At 39.0% G+C, this 19,163-nt stretch overlaps 1 protein-coding gene across 1 annotated transcript; it reads left to right on the top strand.

The window, feature by feature from the left end:
• The first annotated feature begins 642 nt into the window (after nucleotides 1-642).
• On the top strand, nucleotides 643-17,687 carry tnfsf13b (TNF superfamily member 13b). The gene is made up of 6 exons (XM_063006135.1): nucleotides 643-897; nucleotides 9,380-9,479; nucleotides 12,783-12,839; nucleotides 12,934-13,088; nucleotides 15,261-15,411; nucleotides 17,114-17,687. The coding sequence occupies exons 1-6, from the start codon at nucleotides 643-645 to the stop codon at nucleotides 17,224-17,226; spliced, it is 831 nt and encodes a 276-aa protein (XP_062862205.1). The 3' UTR covers nucleotides 17,227-17,687.
• The last annotated feature ends 1,476 nt before the right edge of the window (nucleotides 17,688-19,163 follow it).

The following is a 19,163-nucleotide window of genomic DNA, read 5'->3' as shown; positions in this document are numbered from 1 at the left end:
CCAACACTTTTGTCTGTACAGTGTATCTAGTTTTTCTGTTGCATTTCTTCCCAGGAACAAAAATGCGCTGCTTGTTTTATAAGGAGGGGTCGCAGTAATTTGTTTTGGCTTGCCTTTATAGTAATGTCTCCATTTTGTTTCTCTTATCAACTTGGTACTGGGTGGTACTAGGAGATGAAAAGTAGGCGTAGAGAGTTTGGCAGGAAACTGTTAACTGTCTGTAAGTGAGGTAGAGCTTTCTCGCTGTGTTGGCGCACGTTGGAGTTCCCTGTTTCATTTGTAAACAGGCTGAAACCAGACACCTAGACAACATTAAGCGGTTGAACGTGGTTTTCATTTAACCTTATTTTATTTTCTGTAGTTCAGTCCGGACAGCCACAGCGTTCTCTTATTTAGAGGAATGTTGTTCCAACCAGCTTTAAGCCCAGACTTGACATGGATATAGATGATCGTGGATGCAGATGATTGCGCAATAGGCTTTCACATTAAAGGATATCAGACATTTTCTCATGCATCTAGCTTTTCTTGGGGAGTAAGTTCCTGCGTCACATGCTACATCACACCAGACATTGTTCTCTGAATTATGTCACGCCCCCTGAAATCTCTGTACAGTCCGAGGTAATCCTGCCAAACCTGTGAATAATGCCTGGGATCAGTGCTGCTCCGGATCGGATAGAAAGTCGGAGGATCTCGTGGGCAGTCGTGGTCATGATTTTGGTGGCCATCACTTCATCTTCCTTGTCAGCTCTGTCCCTGTACCATGTGCTGGCTCTGCAGGCTGAGGTGGAAGGGCTGAGGAGCGAGGTGACCCGGAGGAGAGATGAATGCAGGGACACGCCGGAGGAAAATGTTAAAGGACCTCAGCAGCAACATGAGGACCACAGAAGCAAAGGCCAGGTGGGAAATTTAGGAGTAAAAATGCAATGTCTATACATATACATTTATTAAGCTTGACAACTGATGTGTTGATGGAGTTGGCAATTTTTTCCCAGGTGTAAAAGAACTGTCATGTACCACTGTTGTTGTTCAAGCTACTAAATCTTCTACTAACTTTCTACTTTCCACATCCATACAACACATAGTGTCCAAAACAGCCTTTATACCCCATGTACTTTGTAGCCAATATGAGCAGAATCAGGGTTTGCTTTGCCAACTAGGTTTTTAGCTGTTAGCTAAGTAGTACTGTCTTCACATTTCAAAGTAATAGCAGTGTGTTTAAAAAAGTGACTAAAGTGACACAATTCTTATAATAGCTTTGAACATGAAATAAAATTGATCAAATTTGTTATTACTTTATAGAAATGAAAGAAAAGGGAATATTAGGCTGTTCAGGAAAATAGCAGTGTCTGCTCACTAAACTAATATTTAGTTGTATAACCACTGTTTCTATGAACTGCTTCACATCTGTGTTTCATGGAGTCGACCAACTTCTGGCACCTGTGAATAAGTATTCCAGCCCAGGACAATTGGACTACATTCCAAAATTCCTCTGCATGTCACCCCACAAGGTTTCTATCGGATTAAGGTCCGGAGATTGGCCTGGCCAATTAAGACGTTGCATGCTTACTGGTGTGTTTGGGGTCATAGTCTTGTTGAAACACCCATTTCAATGGCATTTTCTTTTCGGCATAAGGCAACATGACCGCTTCAGGTATTTTGATGTATTCAAACTGATCCATGATCCCTCGTATGCAAAAAATAGGCCCGACACCATAGTATGAGAAACATCCCTATATCATGACGCTTGCGCCACCATGCTTCACAGTGTACTGTGGCTTGAATTCAGTGTTCGGGGGTTGTCTGACAAATTGTTTGTGGCCCCTAGACCCCCCCAAAAAAACAATCTTGCTTTCATCAGTCCACAAAATGTTGCACTATTTCTCTTTAGGCCAGTCAGTGTGTTCTTTGGCAAACCTTCTTTGTAACCTCTTCAGCACATGTCGTTTTTGCAACATTGGGACTTTTTGCGGTGGCTTCTTGCCAATAGCTTAGCTTCACATAGACGTCTTCTAATTGTTACAGTACTCACAGGTAACTTTAGACCTTCTTTGATCTCCCTGGAGCTGATCATTGGCTAAGACTTTGCCATTTTGGCTATTCTTCGATCCATTCCACGTCTTTCTGGTTTTGGTTGCCATTTTAAAGCATTTGAGATTTTAGCTGAGCAGCCTATAATTTTCTGCACTTCTTTATATGTTTTCTCCTCTCCAATCAACTTTTAATCAAAGTACGCTGTTCTTCTGAACAATGTCTGGAACAACCTATTTTACTCAGTTTTTCAGAGAGAAATGCACTATAACCAGCATGTACAACATTGCTGCTTTCATACTTTATTAAGGGCCACCTTTTTGACACCTGCTTTTACACAGAATGAATGACCTTACAAATTGAACTTTACACTGCTATTATTTTGAAAACGCCTCTTTTAGTTAATTATTTAATTACACAGAATCAGCAGCATGCATGTCATGACTTGAGTCTTTTGGTTTTTTATTACTCCACTACACCTAGTAAATTTTTTGCCATGTAGAAATATAATTTCTACCAAAAACAGTGATTGATCTGGTTGGTGATGTTGGACTGCTATTATTTTGAACACAACTGTAACTCTGGAGTTTATCCGTTCTGGCACTGTCGCCTCACAGCAAGAAGGTACCAGGTGGAGTGATCCTGGTCCTTTCTGTATGGAGTTTGCATGTATTCCCCGTGGGTTTCCTCTGGGAGCTCCGGTTTCCTCCCACAGTCCAAAGACGTGCAAGTGAGGTGAATTGGAGATACAAAATTGTCCGTGACTGTGTTTGACATTAAAAGTCTTGAACTGATGAATCTTGTGTAGCCAGTAACTACCTGTCCTACCTGTTTTTAAAAAATCCTAATAAATAAATTTTAAGACCTTAAGCACCACTAAAAAGAAGCACAAGATGACACTATGCAAAGTTTAGTGGCTTTTTCGATCAGTGTCATGTTGGGTTCCGTTTATTACATTACATTTTGGGCATTTAGCGGTGACCAAATAGCCAAATGGCCCAATAAATGTAACCTGGCTGTGGAGAGGCCAGATGCACTGATCTACAAATTGCTAGTCCAGTACCTTATCTGCTAAACTACGCTTGCAAATTTACATAATCAGTCCTTAGAACTATTAAATGGAGGAATCCATTGAATTGATTTGATTCCATACAGATCATGTTTGTACCCACATGAACGATGTACCACAGACAAAATCCTTAAATCAGCTATAAAAATTAAATAAAATGCTAATAATAAAACAGATTTGAATCTGCTGGCTCTTAGAATGAGACACTCTAGCAGGTAAGGTAATGGATTAGTAATCAAAAGGTTGCTGGTTCAAGCCCCACCACTGCCAGTTTGCCCTATTGAGTCCTTGAGCAAAGCACTTAACCCTCAATTGCTTAGACAATACACCGTCACAGTACTGTAAGTCGCTTTGGATAAAAGCATCTGCTAAATGCCGAAAATGTCAATGTAAGATCTTAAGCACCACTGAAAAGAAGCACAAGATGACACGCGTTTTAGCGGCTTTTCGGACCAGTGTCATGTTGTCCTTTAATTAAATGCTGCTTTGTTGTTTTTACTTCAAATATACCTTAGATAAATGCAATGGGTGTTACATTTCGGGCATTTAGCAGAAGCTTTTGTCTACCTGCAATTCTGACCGAATAACAACAAGGGCCCAATAAAGGCCACCTGGCTGTGAAGGGGCCTGATGTACCCCTCCGTTATTTTACATAATCAGTCATCCATTAAATATATTTGAATTGATTCCATGTATGCACATTAACAATGTACCGCCACCAAAGTCCTTAACCCTTGTATTGTGTTAGAAAGCTGCCCACATCTTTAGTGTTAGCGGGTCAAATTTGACCCGATTTTAAACAGCCTCAAAAAATACTCAAAAACAACAGTTATCATCCAATTTTGTTTCTCACCTGATAGCTAACTTAGTTTGTATTTAAATCCATGTAAACACTGTTTTTAATTTTTATTTTTTTGGCTCCATAAACTTTTCATCTCACAATATACCACTCATTTTCAATAAAAAAAACCTGTTTAAATACATTGTAGTGAATTTCCTATAGTGAAGAAACAATGTAAGGATATTATCTGAGTCTAACAGACTAATATCAGAGCACACTGAGCAAATATTGTTTGTATTTTTATTTTTTTATCTCAACATTATTATCTATAGTGACATCAGTGCTGCTACGGGTCAATTTTGACCCGTATAGATTTTTTCACTTTTTCATAAAACCAACTTTATTTTACTCAGAATAGCAGGTGTAAATTGAAAATTAAACTATAATTTGAACATAAAAACAATATTTTATGTGTGTGTGTGCATGTGCATGTGTGTGTTGTTTACATGCATATATCACAGTATGTGATTGTTTTAGTGTGCTCCTTGCAGATGTGTTTCTTACATGTGTGGCAAGTGGTGCTAGTTTTTCTGTCCTTGTTGAAGGGGCAGGACTGGCACCTCTATCTCTTGTTCCCCCTAGCATCGCCTGTCTGGTTCCATGTACAGGATGCTGGTGTGGGTGTAGCCTGAAGCTCTCTCACCAAATTGACAGAGGCTTGGGTTCGGGGCAGCCGCTGGCGTCTTTCAATGTGGGGATATACCAGAGTCCTCCCCAATCATTCCAGAAAAAGCCTCCTTTTGAAGGTTTTTCTGATGTTCCATCCAGGATTTATTTCCGTCCACACCACATATGCATTGTATGCAGAAACATACAATATATTATAAAAGACTGCCATTGGCCACCTTTTTGTCTTTCGCTTACATGTGTATGTGCCAGTGACCTAGTCCAGATTGTCAACTCCTCCTTTGTTTTTGTTATAATCCAGGATCATATCTGGCTTTTTGTCCTCCCTACTGCTCACAGCAGCATTCTTGTGGAGAGTGGACATCACAATGACATTTCTGGGGGTTTTTTTTGGACAGTTTGACACAATTGTGGTTCTCTCTAAGAATGCAAACTTCGAGGAGAGAGGTGCTCTGTCCTATGTTCCAAGAAGTGCAAGAGGAAGCTCAGGTTTGTTTTTTCTGACCGTTCACACCATGGTCAGCTTCTTCTTCAGCAGTTCTTGGTCATAGGACGTGAAGAAATTCTTACATGTTATATTGTGCCCCTGAAGACCATTTGTCATGTCTAGGACCACTTGCTTGTGTGTGTGTGTGTGTGTGTATGTGTGGTGGGGCAAATTGAGCCAGATTTGATCCACAGAGCAACCCACACCTTTTATGTAATAGACGCAACAGCCAGTATTCTATGCCGGGTCATATTTGACCCATAACACCACAAATGTCACTTTTTTTATTAGAGACATTCAGAATGGACTAAAATTATGAAAATTTATTTTGTTGTGTTAAAATAGCTGTTTCTGAGGATATCATGAAATCTTGTTCCAATACTAAAAAGCAAAGGGTACTTTTTATATACCTGAACTTAAAAACGGGTCAAATTTGACCCAAACACAATATAAGGGTTAAACCAGCTATATAAAGTAAATTAAATACTAATAATAAAACAGATTAGAATCTGCTGGATTTTAGAATTGGACAATTTGTTATTGTTTTTGTTTTGATTTATCATCACCACGCTTTATTGCAATTGTATGGATTAAATTAAAGAAGCACATGGCTGCACTTGTGCTATATTTGATTGCTTCTTTTAGAAGTGAACCAAAAGGTCTGCTGTCTAGAATTATTTCAGAATGTAAATACATGAGTTCTTCAAAAAGTTAACTCTATTTATTAAATCAAATTCCATCACTTTTCTACATAGTCACCTTCCGATGCATTTTTCCCAGCACCGTACCAACTTTTTAATGCCATCAGCAAAACATGTTTTTGGTTGAGCAAGTAACCACTGATGCACCGCTGCATTTACATCATCACATGAAAATCTTCTTCCACTTAAAGCTTCTTTGAGCGGTCCAAAATGGTGGAAATCAGATGGCGCTAAATCCAGACTATAACGGTCAAACACTACCAATTACTACTCTTCCCACTCTCACCGTTTCCAACCAAAATATAAAAGTGCAGAAACTTTTTGAAGATCCTTCGTAAATGCTGTTACTTTGCAAAAAACCTTATGTTAACCATGTCCAGAAGCGGCGTTGAGTTCTTTAGGCTTATAAGCATCTGGGATGGACCATCACACAGTGATGAAATGTGTATTGTGGGTCAGATGAATCAGTATTCTAGATTTTGTTTGGATGAAATGTGCTCTGTACCAAAGATGAAAAGTACCATCCAGACTGCTATCAGGAATAAGTCTTAAACCCAGGCTGTGTCATGGGGTTGTGAGTGCCCTTGACAAAGGTAATTTACACTTCTGTGACAACAGCAGTACTAGACTGGCCTGCCTGCTGTCCTGTCCTTTTGAAACAAAAAATGACTGACAACCATATACTGTTGAACACTTTAAGATATGTTTGCAGTAATAATGGGACAAAATAGCATCTATAAAAGTACAATATGGGAATAGATGCTGTTATCTGGAAATAATTATTTTATGTTATTTAGATGTTCAATATTATCAATATTATTATTATTACTACTATTATTTTCATCAATATTATCTATAGTCATTAGTTGTAGTAGCTTTTTGTGACTATTATGATGTATGCAATAAAACTGGATTGGGGAAATGACTTAACAAATCTTTGTGATGGTTAAACCCAGCTGTATATGTTCCCTTTATTTATTTTTATATACATTTTTAGTAAAACAACACTGTAGCATCTGTACATGTAGTACATGAACAGAATTATGATATATATACACTGATCAGCCATAACATTAACACCACCTCCTTGTTTTTACACTCACTGTCCATTTTATCACCTCCCTTTGCCATATAGGAGCACTTTGTAGTTCTACAATTACTGACTGTAGTCCATCTGTTTCTCTGCATGCTTTGTTAGCCCCCTTACATGCTGTTCTTCAATGGTCAGGACCACCACAGGACCATCACAGAGCAGGTATTATTTGGGTGGTGGATGATTCTCAGCACTGCAATTACACTGACATGGTGGTGGTGTGTTAGTGTGTGTTGTGCTGGTATGAGTGGATAAGACACAGCAATGCTGATGGAGTTTTTAAACATCTCACTGTCACTGCTGGACTGAGAATAGTCCACCAACCAAAAGTATCCAGCCAACAGTGCCCCGTGGGCAGCATCCTGTGACCACTGATGAAGGTCTAGAAGACCAACTCAAACAGCATCAATAGATGAGCGATCGTCTCTGACCTTACATCTACAAGGTGGACCAACTAAGTAAGAGTGTCTAATAGAGTGGACAGTGAGTGGACACGGTATTTAAAAACTCCAGCAACGTTGCTGTGCCTGATCCACTCATACCAGCACAACACACACTAACACACCACCACCATGTCAGTGTCACTGCAGTGCTGAGAATCATCCACCACCCAAATAATACCTGCTCTGTGGGCGGTCCTGACCATTTAAAAACAGGGTGAAAGCAGGTTAAAACAGTATATAGAGAAACAGATGGACTACAGTCAGTAATTGTAGAACTACAAAGTGCTTCTATATGGTAAGTGGAGCTGATAAAATGGACAGTGAGTGTAGAAACAAGGAGGTGGTTTTAATGTTACGGCTGATCGGTGTATAATAATAATATATATATATACAGTGTATCACAAAAGTGAGTACACCCCTCACATTTCTGCAGATATTTAAGTATATCTTTTCATGGGACAACACTGACAAAATGACACTTTGACACAATGAAAAGTAGTCTGTGTGCAGCTTATATAACAGTGTAAATTTATTCTTCCCTCAAAATAACTCAATATACAGCCATTAATGTCTAAACCACAGGCAACAAAAGTGAGTACACCCCTAAGAGACTACACCCCTAAATGTCCAAATTGAGCACTGCTTGTCATTTTCCCTCCAAAATATCATGTGATTTGTTAGTGTTACTAGGTCTCAGGTGTGCATAGGGAGCAGGTGTGTTCAATTTAGTAGTACAGCTCTCACACTCTCTCATACTGGTCACTGAAAGTTCCAACATGGCACCTCATGGCAAAGAACTCTCTGAGGATCTTAAAAGACGAATTGTTGCGCTACATGAAGATGGCCAAGGCTACAAGAAGATTGCCAACACCCTGAAACTGAGCTGCAGCACAGTGGCCAAGATCATCCAGCGTTTTAAAAGAGCAGGGTCCACTCAGAACAGACCTCGCGTTGGTCGTCCAAAGAAGCTGAGTGCACGTGCTCAGCGTCACATCCAACTGCTGTCTTTGAAAGATAGGCGCAGGAGTGCTGTCAGCATTGCTGCAGAGATTGAAAAGGTGGGGGGTCAGCCTGTCAGTGCTCAGACCATACGCCGCACACTACATCAAATTGGTCTGCATGGCTGTCACCCCAGAAGGAAGCCTCTTCTGAAGTCTCTACACAAGAAAGCCTGCAAACAGTTTGCTGAAGACATGTCAACAAAGGACATGGATTACTGGAACCATGTCCTATGGTCTGATGAGACCAAGATTAATTTGTTTGGTTCAGATGGTCTCAAGCATGTGTGGCGGCAATCAGGTGAGGAGTACAAAGATAAGTGTGTCATGCCTACAGTCAAGCATGGTGGTGGGAATGCCATGGTCTGGGGCTGCATGAGTGCAGCAGGTGTTGGGGAGTTACATTTCATTGAGGGACACATGAACTCCAATATGTACTGTGAAATACTGAAGCAGAGCATGATCCCCTCCCTCCGGAAACTGGGTCGCAGGGCAGTGTTCCAGCATGATAATGACCCCAAACACACCTCTAAGACGACCACTGCTTTATTGAAGAGGCTGAGGGTAAAGGTGATGGACTGGCCAAGCATGTCTCTAGACCTAAACCCAATAGAACATCTTTGGGGCATCCTCAAGCGGAAGGTGGAGGAGCACAAAGTCTCGAATATCCGCCAGCTCCGTGATGTCGTCATGGAGGAGTGGAAAAGCATTCCAGTGGCAACCTGTGAAGCTCTGGTAAACTCCATGCCCAGGAGAGTTAAGGCAGTTCTGGGAAATAATGATGGCCACACAAAATATTGACACTTCAGGAACTTTCACTAAGGGGTGTACTCACTTTTGTTGCCGGTGGTTTAGACATTAATGGCTGTATATTGAGTTATTTTGAGGGAAGAATAAATTTACACTGTTATATAAGCTGCACACAGACTACTTTTCATTGTGTCAAAGTGTCATTTTGTCAGTGTTGTCCCATGAAAAGATATACTTAAATATCTGCAGAAATGTGAGGGGTGTACTCATTTTTGTGATACACTGTATATATATATAGTCTGGCACCATATGTGTGTAATATGAGTTCATACATCTGCCCAGATCTTGCCGGAGAGCAGCAGTGAAGCTCCTCAGAAACTGGACACAGAAGCTTCTGGGAGGCAACAGGAGCAGTTCAGTTTGAAAAAGAGAAGCGTGGAATGTGAGTTTACACAAACACTTAAGCTTTTATTCAGTTAACAGCTTCTGCAGTTAGTCAGCATTTTTAAAATGCCCTAACAGGAAGCATCAAGTACTTTTATTTACTGTGAGGAATATGCTTTTGTGGTTATAACACTTAGCTCTCAGCATATGAGAAATGACCAAGATGGTGTTAGATTAACAGCACCAAAACTTGCTCTGCAGGCAAGAAATGCAAATGATGAAAGGATGAAACAAACGTTGCTAATATATGCATGTATAAATTAGATTAAAATTATGTTTTATGCACTATGTGCATTGCTAAAGGTTTTTTTTTATGTATTTATAAGCACTTCAAAGAAGTTGAGGTGGAAATATGAAGCCTGCAATCGTCCGGAAAAGCATTACACTTCATTTTAAACCCTGACTGGATGGATTTGCTTTTAATTCTTGTATGTAATGGGATATACTTCTTAATTTCATTGTACAATAAAAGGATTCTGATTAATGTAGCTACAAATGCACTGTGTAGTTATGGAGGAGGGCCTGGCTTGCAGGTCGGATATCTTTACACCAAGACCACCTATATGAGCCACCCTTTTTGACCTAGGGGAATCACCGAACACTGAAAGGCGGTGGCATAGAGTTCTGATATTGTTTTCAATTGCAGTTTTGAAACTCGGAGTGTTGAGTCTGGTGTTTTTGCAGTTGAGCTCATTGCACCCCTTCTGTGAGAGGGTGTAGCTTACTACTTTGGGGGGGGGGACTTATAATATATATAATATATAAGATATAATTTGCAGATGCTCGGGACAACTGTATCAGACTGGGAATTAGATTAATTGACTTATATGACAAGTGGCTTCCATCCAGACTTTGAAAGTTACTAAAAACTTACTAACAGATTCTACTGCATGTATTTATCTCCATAGTTTTATGCTACTTGTTAGGAATAAGTGTCACTTTGCTTGCCTGGAAGGTTTTCCACATTCCTTTGGTCATGTACACTGTGTAAAAACTGGATCTCCAGTTTGTCAACAAATGCATGAAAAAATGATTGAAATGTTTAAAAACAATGTACCTCAAAGAAAGATTGGAAGGGATTTGCATATTTCTCCCTCTACAGTGCATAATATCATTAAATGATTCAAGGAATCGGGAGAAATTTCAGTGCGTAAAGGCCAAGGGCACAACCTCAAGCTGAACGCCTGTGATCTTTGATCCCTCAGACGGCACTGCATCAAGAACCGCCACTCAACAATAGCTGATATAACCACATGGGTGAGGGATTACTTTGGTAAACCTTTGTCAAGCACTACAATACAGAGTTACATGCACAAATGCCACTTAATGCAGAAAAGTACACTGAGATCTTAGAACAACATATGCTGCGTTCAAGATGTCATCTTTTCCAGGGACGTCCATGCATTTTTCAACAAGACTTCAACAAGGTTTTCCATCCAAACGTTTCGCAAGTGTAAAGCGCATGAAATATCGGCAGAAAAAAAAGCGGAAAATGTCGCGTTTCCATCAACTACAGTTGTGCGAAAAAACTTTTACACGACGTGAGAGACGTCGGGCAGCGTAATTACGCAGCGCACCACATACCACAGGTGTACGGTGCACTGGATGGTACACACATTCCAATCCTCCCTCCAGCAGTCGGGTACAGGGACTATGTAAATCGGGATGGCCATCAATTGTTTTACAGGCACTTGTGGATGACCAGTTGTTGATTCATGATGTATGTGTTGGCTCTCCCGGCAGCGCACATGACCCATTAGTCTTTAAAACATCACACCTTTTCAGGTACACTACACATGTTAATATATACACACGTGTGTGTATACATGCATGTGTGTGTGACTTAGAGCTTGAAACGTCATCGTTTATTCGCAAAACCCGTTTCCACCCATTTTTTTTTCCGCATTTCGGCGATGCGATATTCTAACTTTTCCACCTCGTTCAGACGTGAAAACTTTTTATGAGATATTTGGGTCTTTTTTAGAATTTTGAGCTTTTCCATCCAGGTTTTTTAATGTGCATTTTCAAAATTCGCAAAAAGTTGGTGGATGGAAAACCGTCTAATGACGACCCCGTACTGGTACATCTTAAGACGTGTTTGCAGGAAGAATGGGACAAAATAAAAGCTGAAACACTAAATCACTTGGTATCCTCTGTGTCAAAACATCTTGTAAGTGTGGTGAAAAGGAATGGCAACATTACAAAGTGGTAAATGCTTTACTGTCCCAACTTTTTTGGAATGTGTTGCAGGCCTGAAATGCAGGAATGGATGTTTATTAATAAATGAAATGAAGTTGAGCAGGTAAAACATGAAATATCTCAGCTTCATCCTGTCTGCAATGAAATAAAAGTAAATGCAAGAAGCTTGTTAGTCATCCTATCTGTTAGGTGCAGCCTACAGTCACTACACAGACGTCCCTTCTATAGACATAGATCAGGAGAGGAGGAACTCATCATTCTGGGTACTACAAGATCTTATATGGACACAGATATTTCTGGAATAGGCTTAACATTTAGTTAGAGGAAGTGAGATAGGAAAGAATGATATGGTCTGCATAAGAGTGAAAGTCCAGCACCATAAATATATTGTCACTTAAAATATCTAACTCTATTTAAAATCAATGTGCATTTATATACTTTTTGCTAGATTTTGGAGTGTGTCCATTCAGTCAAAAAGCAGCTGTCAGGTCAGGCACTGATGTTGTACGAAAGATCCTGTGTTTCAACCATCCATTTATATCATATACCTTTATATTTAAATTCCTGCTGCTATATATCTATATATTCATATACTTTTATTTTTAATTCTGTGCTTCCATTTATATCATATACTTTTTAGTTTAAATTTGTGCTGCTGTACATTTCATTTCATATACTTTTATATCCTAAATTCTGTGCTACCTTATCAATGCTTTCTTTACCTACTTGTGAGCTAATTGCAACGAAATTTCGTTCTGTGTACACTTGTGTATAATGAATGACAATAAAGTTTGTCTAAGTCTATCATCACATGAAAATCTTCTTTCCCTTAAAGCTTCTTTGAGCGGTCCAAAAAGTCTGGAAATCAGATGGTGCTAAATCCGGACTATAAGCTCTCTCTCAGTCTCTCAGACACGACCAATCACTACTCCTCCCGCCCTCCCTGTTTCCAATGAAAATATAAAAGTGCGGAAACTTTTTGAAGATCCCTCGTACATACCTTGCTGAGACAAAAAGGCCCTGTTGTCACAAGGTTGAGAGCATATTATTGATTCTTTGCATCTGCATTTCACAAGTTAATTCCCTCTTTGTCAATGTTTAGTATTTCAGCCATGCTTGCAGATGATTGGAGACAAAAAGAGGAAAGTCTTCCAGAAAGGTATCACAATGACACTGGCATGGTTTGAATTTAACATCAGCTGCAGTTTATTCTAAATGTCCTCACTGAACATGATCTAATCCACATTGTTTAGATTTTGAACTACAGCAGCACACTGGCATTCCGTGGCAGATGGGTCTAATGCGGGGATCAGCTCTCGAGCAGTATGAGGATTCCATAGTGGTCAAAGAGGAAGGCTACTACTTCATCTACAGTCAGGTAGAGCATTATGACCCACCAGTCACAAAGGTAATGTTTTCTAACAGCAGATCTTTTAGTCCTAAAAGCCTTTAGCATGAGCTGTGAGACTGGCACTTCACATACGGCCAGAGAATATTTGCTATGTGGCGTTTTAATGAAAAAGGCTAAAATATACAGTGAACCAGTGACTGAATCATACATTCTCACACTCATTTATAAATAAAATGGTTGATCATTTCTATTTTTATTCTATTTTAATGGGATTATTAACTTGAGCATTATAATTAAGGGCCCTACCTAATTCACGGCCATAAAAAATCCATCACGGACTGTGAAATGAGCCGTCTCCCGTGTAATATGCAATTTGCTGTGAAATTTAAAATTTGAGGTTTGTGTTTAGCATTTTAACAATTTGTATTCGCGTAGCATTAAAGTGCCTCACGTCAGAGACGTTCACAAGTCACAAAATACGAGTCTGAGTCGAGTCACGAGTCTTTAGGCTAGAGTCCGAGTCAAGTCACGAGTCAATATAATATACACAAAACATATATTGGAAATGTAGCGTAGAAATAAACAAATAATATGTAAGTTCAGATAAAAAACAACAACAGATTAGCGACTGTATTTAGCAGTTTTACTTCGTGCCTTTACTTTCCTAGGTACCAGTTAAAAGCTTAAACTGACTTCTGTTTTCATTGCAAATTACAGCACAGCGGCCAAAATCCCAAACACAGCAAAAAATCCATAATACTGCTTACCTAAGGTTATGTTGTTCCAGATGCTACTTAATTTATAACCGTGTGTCCCATTAGAAATATAATCCGTTATTTTGTAAATGTGCTTATAATTAAAAACCTCCAAACTTTTCCCGGTTGTGAAGTAAAACACGAACTGGTTAGAAAGCCAATCAAGCGTTTCATTGACAATCATCTGTGTGACGCTGCAAACTAAATGCATGCAAATAACAGCATTTCTTACTAAAAATTACAATCAGAAGATCTGATTGGTTCAGAAAGCATTTTTTACAATCATTAGCGCCAATTCTGTAGGAGCCTTCCATTCACATTATCTGTTACTGTGAAGTGCACTACGTAGGGTATTCCACCATTTTTAGTAGGGAGCGACGCTTCATCACTACGCCGGAAGCTGGCTGTAACATTTACCCATTGCGTGCGGTGCGGGTTAAGGCGGCCGGAGTGTTATTAGAGAGCAGAAAATGACACGATCAGAATGATGTCGGATCATATATATATATTTAATTGTCACACCTAACTAATGTTGCTGACTTTTGTTGTACACAAGTCATTTTTTGCGAGTCACGAGTCGAGTCCGAGTCATTTGAAACGAGTCTGAGTCGAGTCTGATGTCGCTGTGTGTGCGACTTACGTGCGACTCTGACTCAAGTCCCCATCTCTGCCTCACCTTTACTAGTTCATTTGCACTATGAGGTGGTCCTAGTGTAAACAAAGCGTCTTTAGAGTTTGCTGCGTTTATAAAGAAAGAAATAAACTGTACACAGACTAACTTTCGGGGGCATAATAATTTACCGGGTGCAGCACAGACTACAGAGTGCACCCGATCACGTGTGTAGAGAAGCACACTTTTACATTGATTATGATATCCCCAAAGGGATAAAATGCACTCAATATGTAAACACAACCATCAAACACTGTCAGCACACTACACTACAGAAAAGTCTGTTACACTAGCAATCCTACGGCCATTCAGTTAGCAGTCAGTTAGTCAAAATGTCCAAGGTGTCGAAGTGTAAAGCAGCTAAAATCACTACCCGGGTAGCTGAGTTTGGAAAAGGGGGGGCATGTCAAAACACGGACGAGAATTTTCATCTGAGACAGACGGAGCCTTGCACCATCACTAAATGTTCTAGTTTACATTCAGCTATTAGGGTAGGCTGTGCTCTGTATTGTAGCTTCCATTTATTCTATAATTCGATTTATGAGTGTTATTTAATGACTGGCGTGAAATCTGGCACTTTTCTTAAAAAATCCGTGAAATCTGTGATGTTTGAAAAACGAGGTCGGTAGATTAAGCACATTTTCCCCGTGAATTTAGTAGGGCCCTAGTTATAATGGCGTCTATCGTAATATGCAGTGAACTATTTACAGAACGACACATCTTCAGCTGTTAGGGGATGAACTGTTTATGAACCTGGAATTAGTCCGTTCCTAAGATCTAAGCAGCTACACCTCTTTTCCACAGGTCTATTACAAAGATCCCACCTATGCGATGGGCCACATTGTGATCCGTATCAAAAAGAACGTGGTCGGGGATGAGAGCCAGCAAGTTGTTCTGTTCCGTTGCATCAAAAGCATGATTACGAGTGTTCCCTTTAACACTTGCTACACAGCCGGTAAGTGAGTGCACTGTAAGAGGAAGGAAACTTGTGCAAATGTTATTTGGCTGCTAGTACGGTTTTTTTCCCCAACCACAGTTTATTTTTGGAGATATTACAGTAAGCAGATGGTAATTTTACAGTAATAACACACTGGTCACCAGATAAGAATGGCTTGGACACATGGGTAATTTCACACTTGTGAAGGAGGCAGACAGCATAGCCTAAATTAAACCTAATGACGATGATAATGGATTAAAAAAAAACAAATTAGTTTATTATTCTTTATCATGGCACTTTTATAGTCTTTTATCCATGTGTCACATAGTTAGTATTTAGAAATTGAATGAGATTTGGGAATAGTATGCTTAAACGTTTTATTGTTTGCATGAACAATACAATTTTTTTTTAAAGGTGCTCTAGTAAATACATATGTTTATTATTTTTAATATTGCAAATAACACTGAAAAAATCTGAAGAGCATGTGATGCTCAGGTCAATCTACCCAAGAGCCTTTCACACTACTTTCATCTTTACTGCTTACAAACATGGGTAAAGCTTGAACTTTAGCCCCAGGTAAACTAAAAAAAGTATAGTGTCAACAACAGTCATGTGAATTATATGTTATATTTTCAGTTAAGCTTCAACAGCACAACCTGTACAATTTATATTCTAAATGTACACAGACGAGGCATAACATTATGACCACTGACAGGTGAAGTGAATAACACTGATTATCTGTTCATCACGGCACCTGTTAGTGGGTGGGATATATTAGGCAGCAAGTGAACATTTGAGCGAGTTTGAATAGGGCCAAATTGTGATGGCTAGACGACTGGGTCAGGGCATCTCCAAAACTGCAGCTCTTGTGGGGTGTTCCCGGTCTGCAGTGGTCAGTATCAAAAGTGGTCCAAGAAAGGAAAAGTGGTAAACAGTGTAAACAGTGTAAACAGCGACAGGGTCATGGGCGGCCATAATGTTATAAACACAATGAATCAGAATGACCAGAAAGTGAATGACTGTTACTGTAAATGATAGTCTGTTTTACTAAATTATAATAAAAAATAAAAAAAACACTATTAAAAGCCATTTTGATGAACAATTTAATTTAATGAGAACTGGACCATGGTCATTATTTTTGAACTTTGAACATAACTGGGTTCAACATATTTGGGTTTGAAGTTGCTTGGAGTTGGCTACCAAATCTCACCTTGATTTCTAATTTTTGAAAAGAACTATAATGCTTATTTTATGACTTCAGTGTTATATCTAATAGATATATTTATTTATTAGGATTTTAATGTCATGTTTTACACTTTTGGTTACATTCATGACAGAAATGGTAGTTACTCATTACACATGGTACATCAGTTTACAAGGTTATATAGAACACAGTCATGGACAATTTAGTGTCTCCAATTCACCTCACTTGCATGTCTTTGGACTGTGGGAGGAAACCGGAGCACCCGGAGTAAACCCACACAGACAAGGGGAGAACATGCAAACTCCACACAGAAAGGACCCGGACCGCCCCACCTGGGGATCGAACCCAGGACCTTCTTGCTGTAAGGCGTCAGTGCTACCCGTTTAGCCACCGTGCCGCCCCTATTTATTTATTTATTATTGTTGTTTTAATTCTGTTGCATATCGTTCTGTTGGTAATACAGTATAAAGTATAATATTGACCAGTGCACTTTTATTTACAATTTGTGGTGTGCAGGTATAGCAAAGCTGGAGGAAGGCGACCGTGTGGAGCTGCTCATACCTCGTCAATCAGCTAACATATCTTTGGATGGAGACTGTACCTTCCTAGGGGCTGTTAAACTGAACTGAGTTATCTCAGAAAGAGACTTAAAGGCTTACTGTACTCTGGATGAGTGAATTCCTTGCTTGTTATAATAGTACAGATACGGGACACTTTTGTTAGTAGGCCTACAGTTTACAATTGAATGGAAAAATGAAGGAATGGTTGGAATGGGACTGGGATGATCCAAGCATACAGAACATTTCAGATCTAACCTGGACGGATTCTGGTTTTGTCAAATGGTGACAAGTTGCTGAACTTGTTTTCCCGTCTTGGTACTAAAAATATAAAGGCGGGTGTGGAACGCTTAAGACCGTGTAAATCAAGAATAGCTGAGACATTATGCTCACAGCTTTAAAGTGGCAATTCCTTTTTACTCCAGGTTCATGTGATTAAAAAAGGAATGTTTCTGAAGATCTATGTCAACACATTCTGTTCCAGAGTGTAACCATAAAGCTTTTGTGTGACATAATTAAATGATCTAATTATACTAATGCAAGTCTGTTGGTAAAGCTAGGCAGAGGTGTGAAGTTTCCTCCACCCATCATGCTGTTTTTTTGAGTCAGCATTTTCGCTTGTGCATACTGCAGAGCACTGTGGGTGCAATATTTCTAAAGCGTACATGGTAAAGGAAGTATTTTTCTTTTTTTCTATATTATTAAAAATCTGGGCAGTTTGTGTGCCCGGGTTCATCCACAGTCATCATATTGTTATAAGATAAAATAAGATAAGACTTTATTGATCCCCTTAGAGTAATTAACTTGTTACAGCAGTACAAGAGAAGGGTGGCAAAGAAAAGAAATGAAAAAAATAAATAAAAAAAGAAAAATATCCACTTCTAAATAAATTATCCACTAAATAAATATTTTTTAAAAAATAATTTCTAATAAACTATTTACTTAATTAAATAAAACCCTCGTTTATGTAATACACCCTATGGCCAAAAGTATGTACCAACCTCTAATTAATTAATAAATAATAATGTAATTAATTCATTAATTTATTTATTTATAAATGATTATGAAGTAATTAATCAATAAATACATAATTAATTAACTAATTAATCCATTAATTAGCTCAGGCATGCCCAGTGCTAACCGGTATATTTGGGAAAGGTCCTTAAATGTTTCAAAATGCACAAAGCAAGGTCCAAAAAGATGTCTTTTGTTTAATATTGAATAAAAAGACACCTGTGTCTGACCTTACCTCCCAAAGGCACACCACAAGATCTTTTTTTTAAACATTACCAGAGGAGTGGAGGCTGTAACAGTCACAGTTGTTTTAGAATTACATGTCAAACAAGGTGGTATAGTGTCTATATATTTTTGGGCTTTAATCTATCTGGTTCAAGATTTGTACAATCCTAACTGATAAGCTTGTTTAAAGACTGATTTCACTGATTTTTGTCTGCTATTATTCTTCAGCCCAACTACCCTTAACCAAATCCCAGCATGCTCCCCCAATTCAATCGTTCCAAAGTTTGCCAACTACAGTACTTTTAGGTTCTAATCATGAAACAGTGCTTACTGACTCTAGGGACCTGAGACCTGTGTGAGGAATAAAACCATGGTGGCTTACAGCAAGATTCAATCTTCAATTTGAGATTTAAATAAATATGCTTTACTTTTAGCAAGACACACACACACAACAGGATGTTAAGTCATAAATACTGGATTTAGAATTCAGATAACACTTAAGATTTAGGTGGCAGCACAGTGAGTTGGTAGATAGCACTGTCGCCTCACAGCAAAAATACCCTAGTTTCGAATCCCAGGAATAGCAGTCAGGGTCCTTCTTGTGTTGAGTTTGCATGTTCTCCCCATGTCTGTGTTGGTTTTCTGTGGGAGCTCTGTTTTATAAATTGATAAGTTAGATAAATTGGAGATACAAAATTGCCCGTAACTGTGTTTGATATTGAAGTTGAACTGATGAATCTTGTGTAACCAGTGTTTCCACTCTTTATTTT

This window comes from Trichomycterus rosablanca, chromosome 12, assembly GCF_030014385.1.
Source record: "Trichomycterus rosablanca isolate fTriRos1 chromosome 12, fTriRos1.hap1, whole genome shotgun sequence".
NCBI lineage: Eukaryota > Metazoa > Chordata > Actinopteri > Siluriformes > Trichomycteridae > Trichomycterus > Trichomycterus rosablanca.
This window is presented reverse-complemented; position numbering and strand designations above follow the sequence as displayed.

Coding starts and splice junctions, on each gene's coding strand:
- tnfsf13b (XM_063006135.1), top strand. CDS start 643: ATGCCTGGGATCAGTGCTGCTCCGGATCGGATAGAAAGTCGGAGGATC. Junction 9,480..12,782: donor GAAAAAGAGAAGCGTGGAAT/GTGAGTTTACAC, acceptor GTCAATGTTTAG/TATTTCAGCCATGCTTGCAG. Junction 15,412..17,113: donor TAACACTTGCTACACAGCCG/GTAAGTGAGTGC, acceptor TGTGGTGTGCAG/GTATAGCAAAGCTGGAGGAA.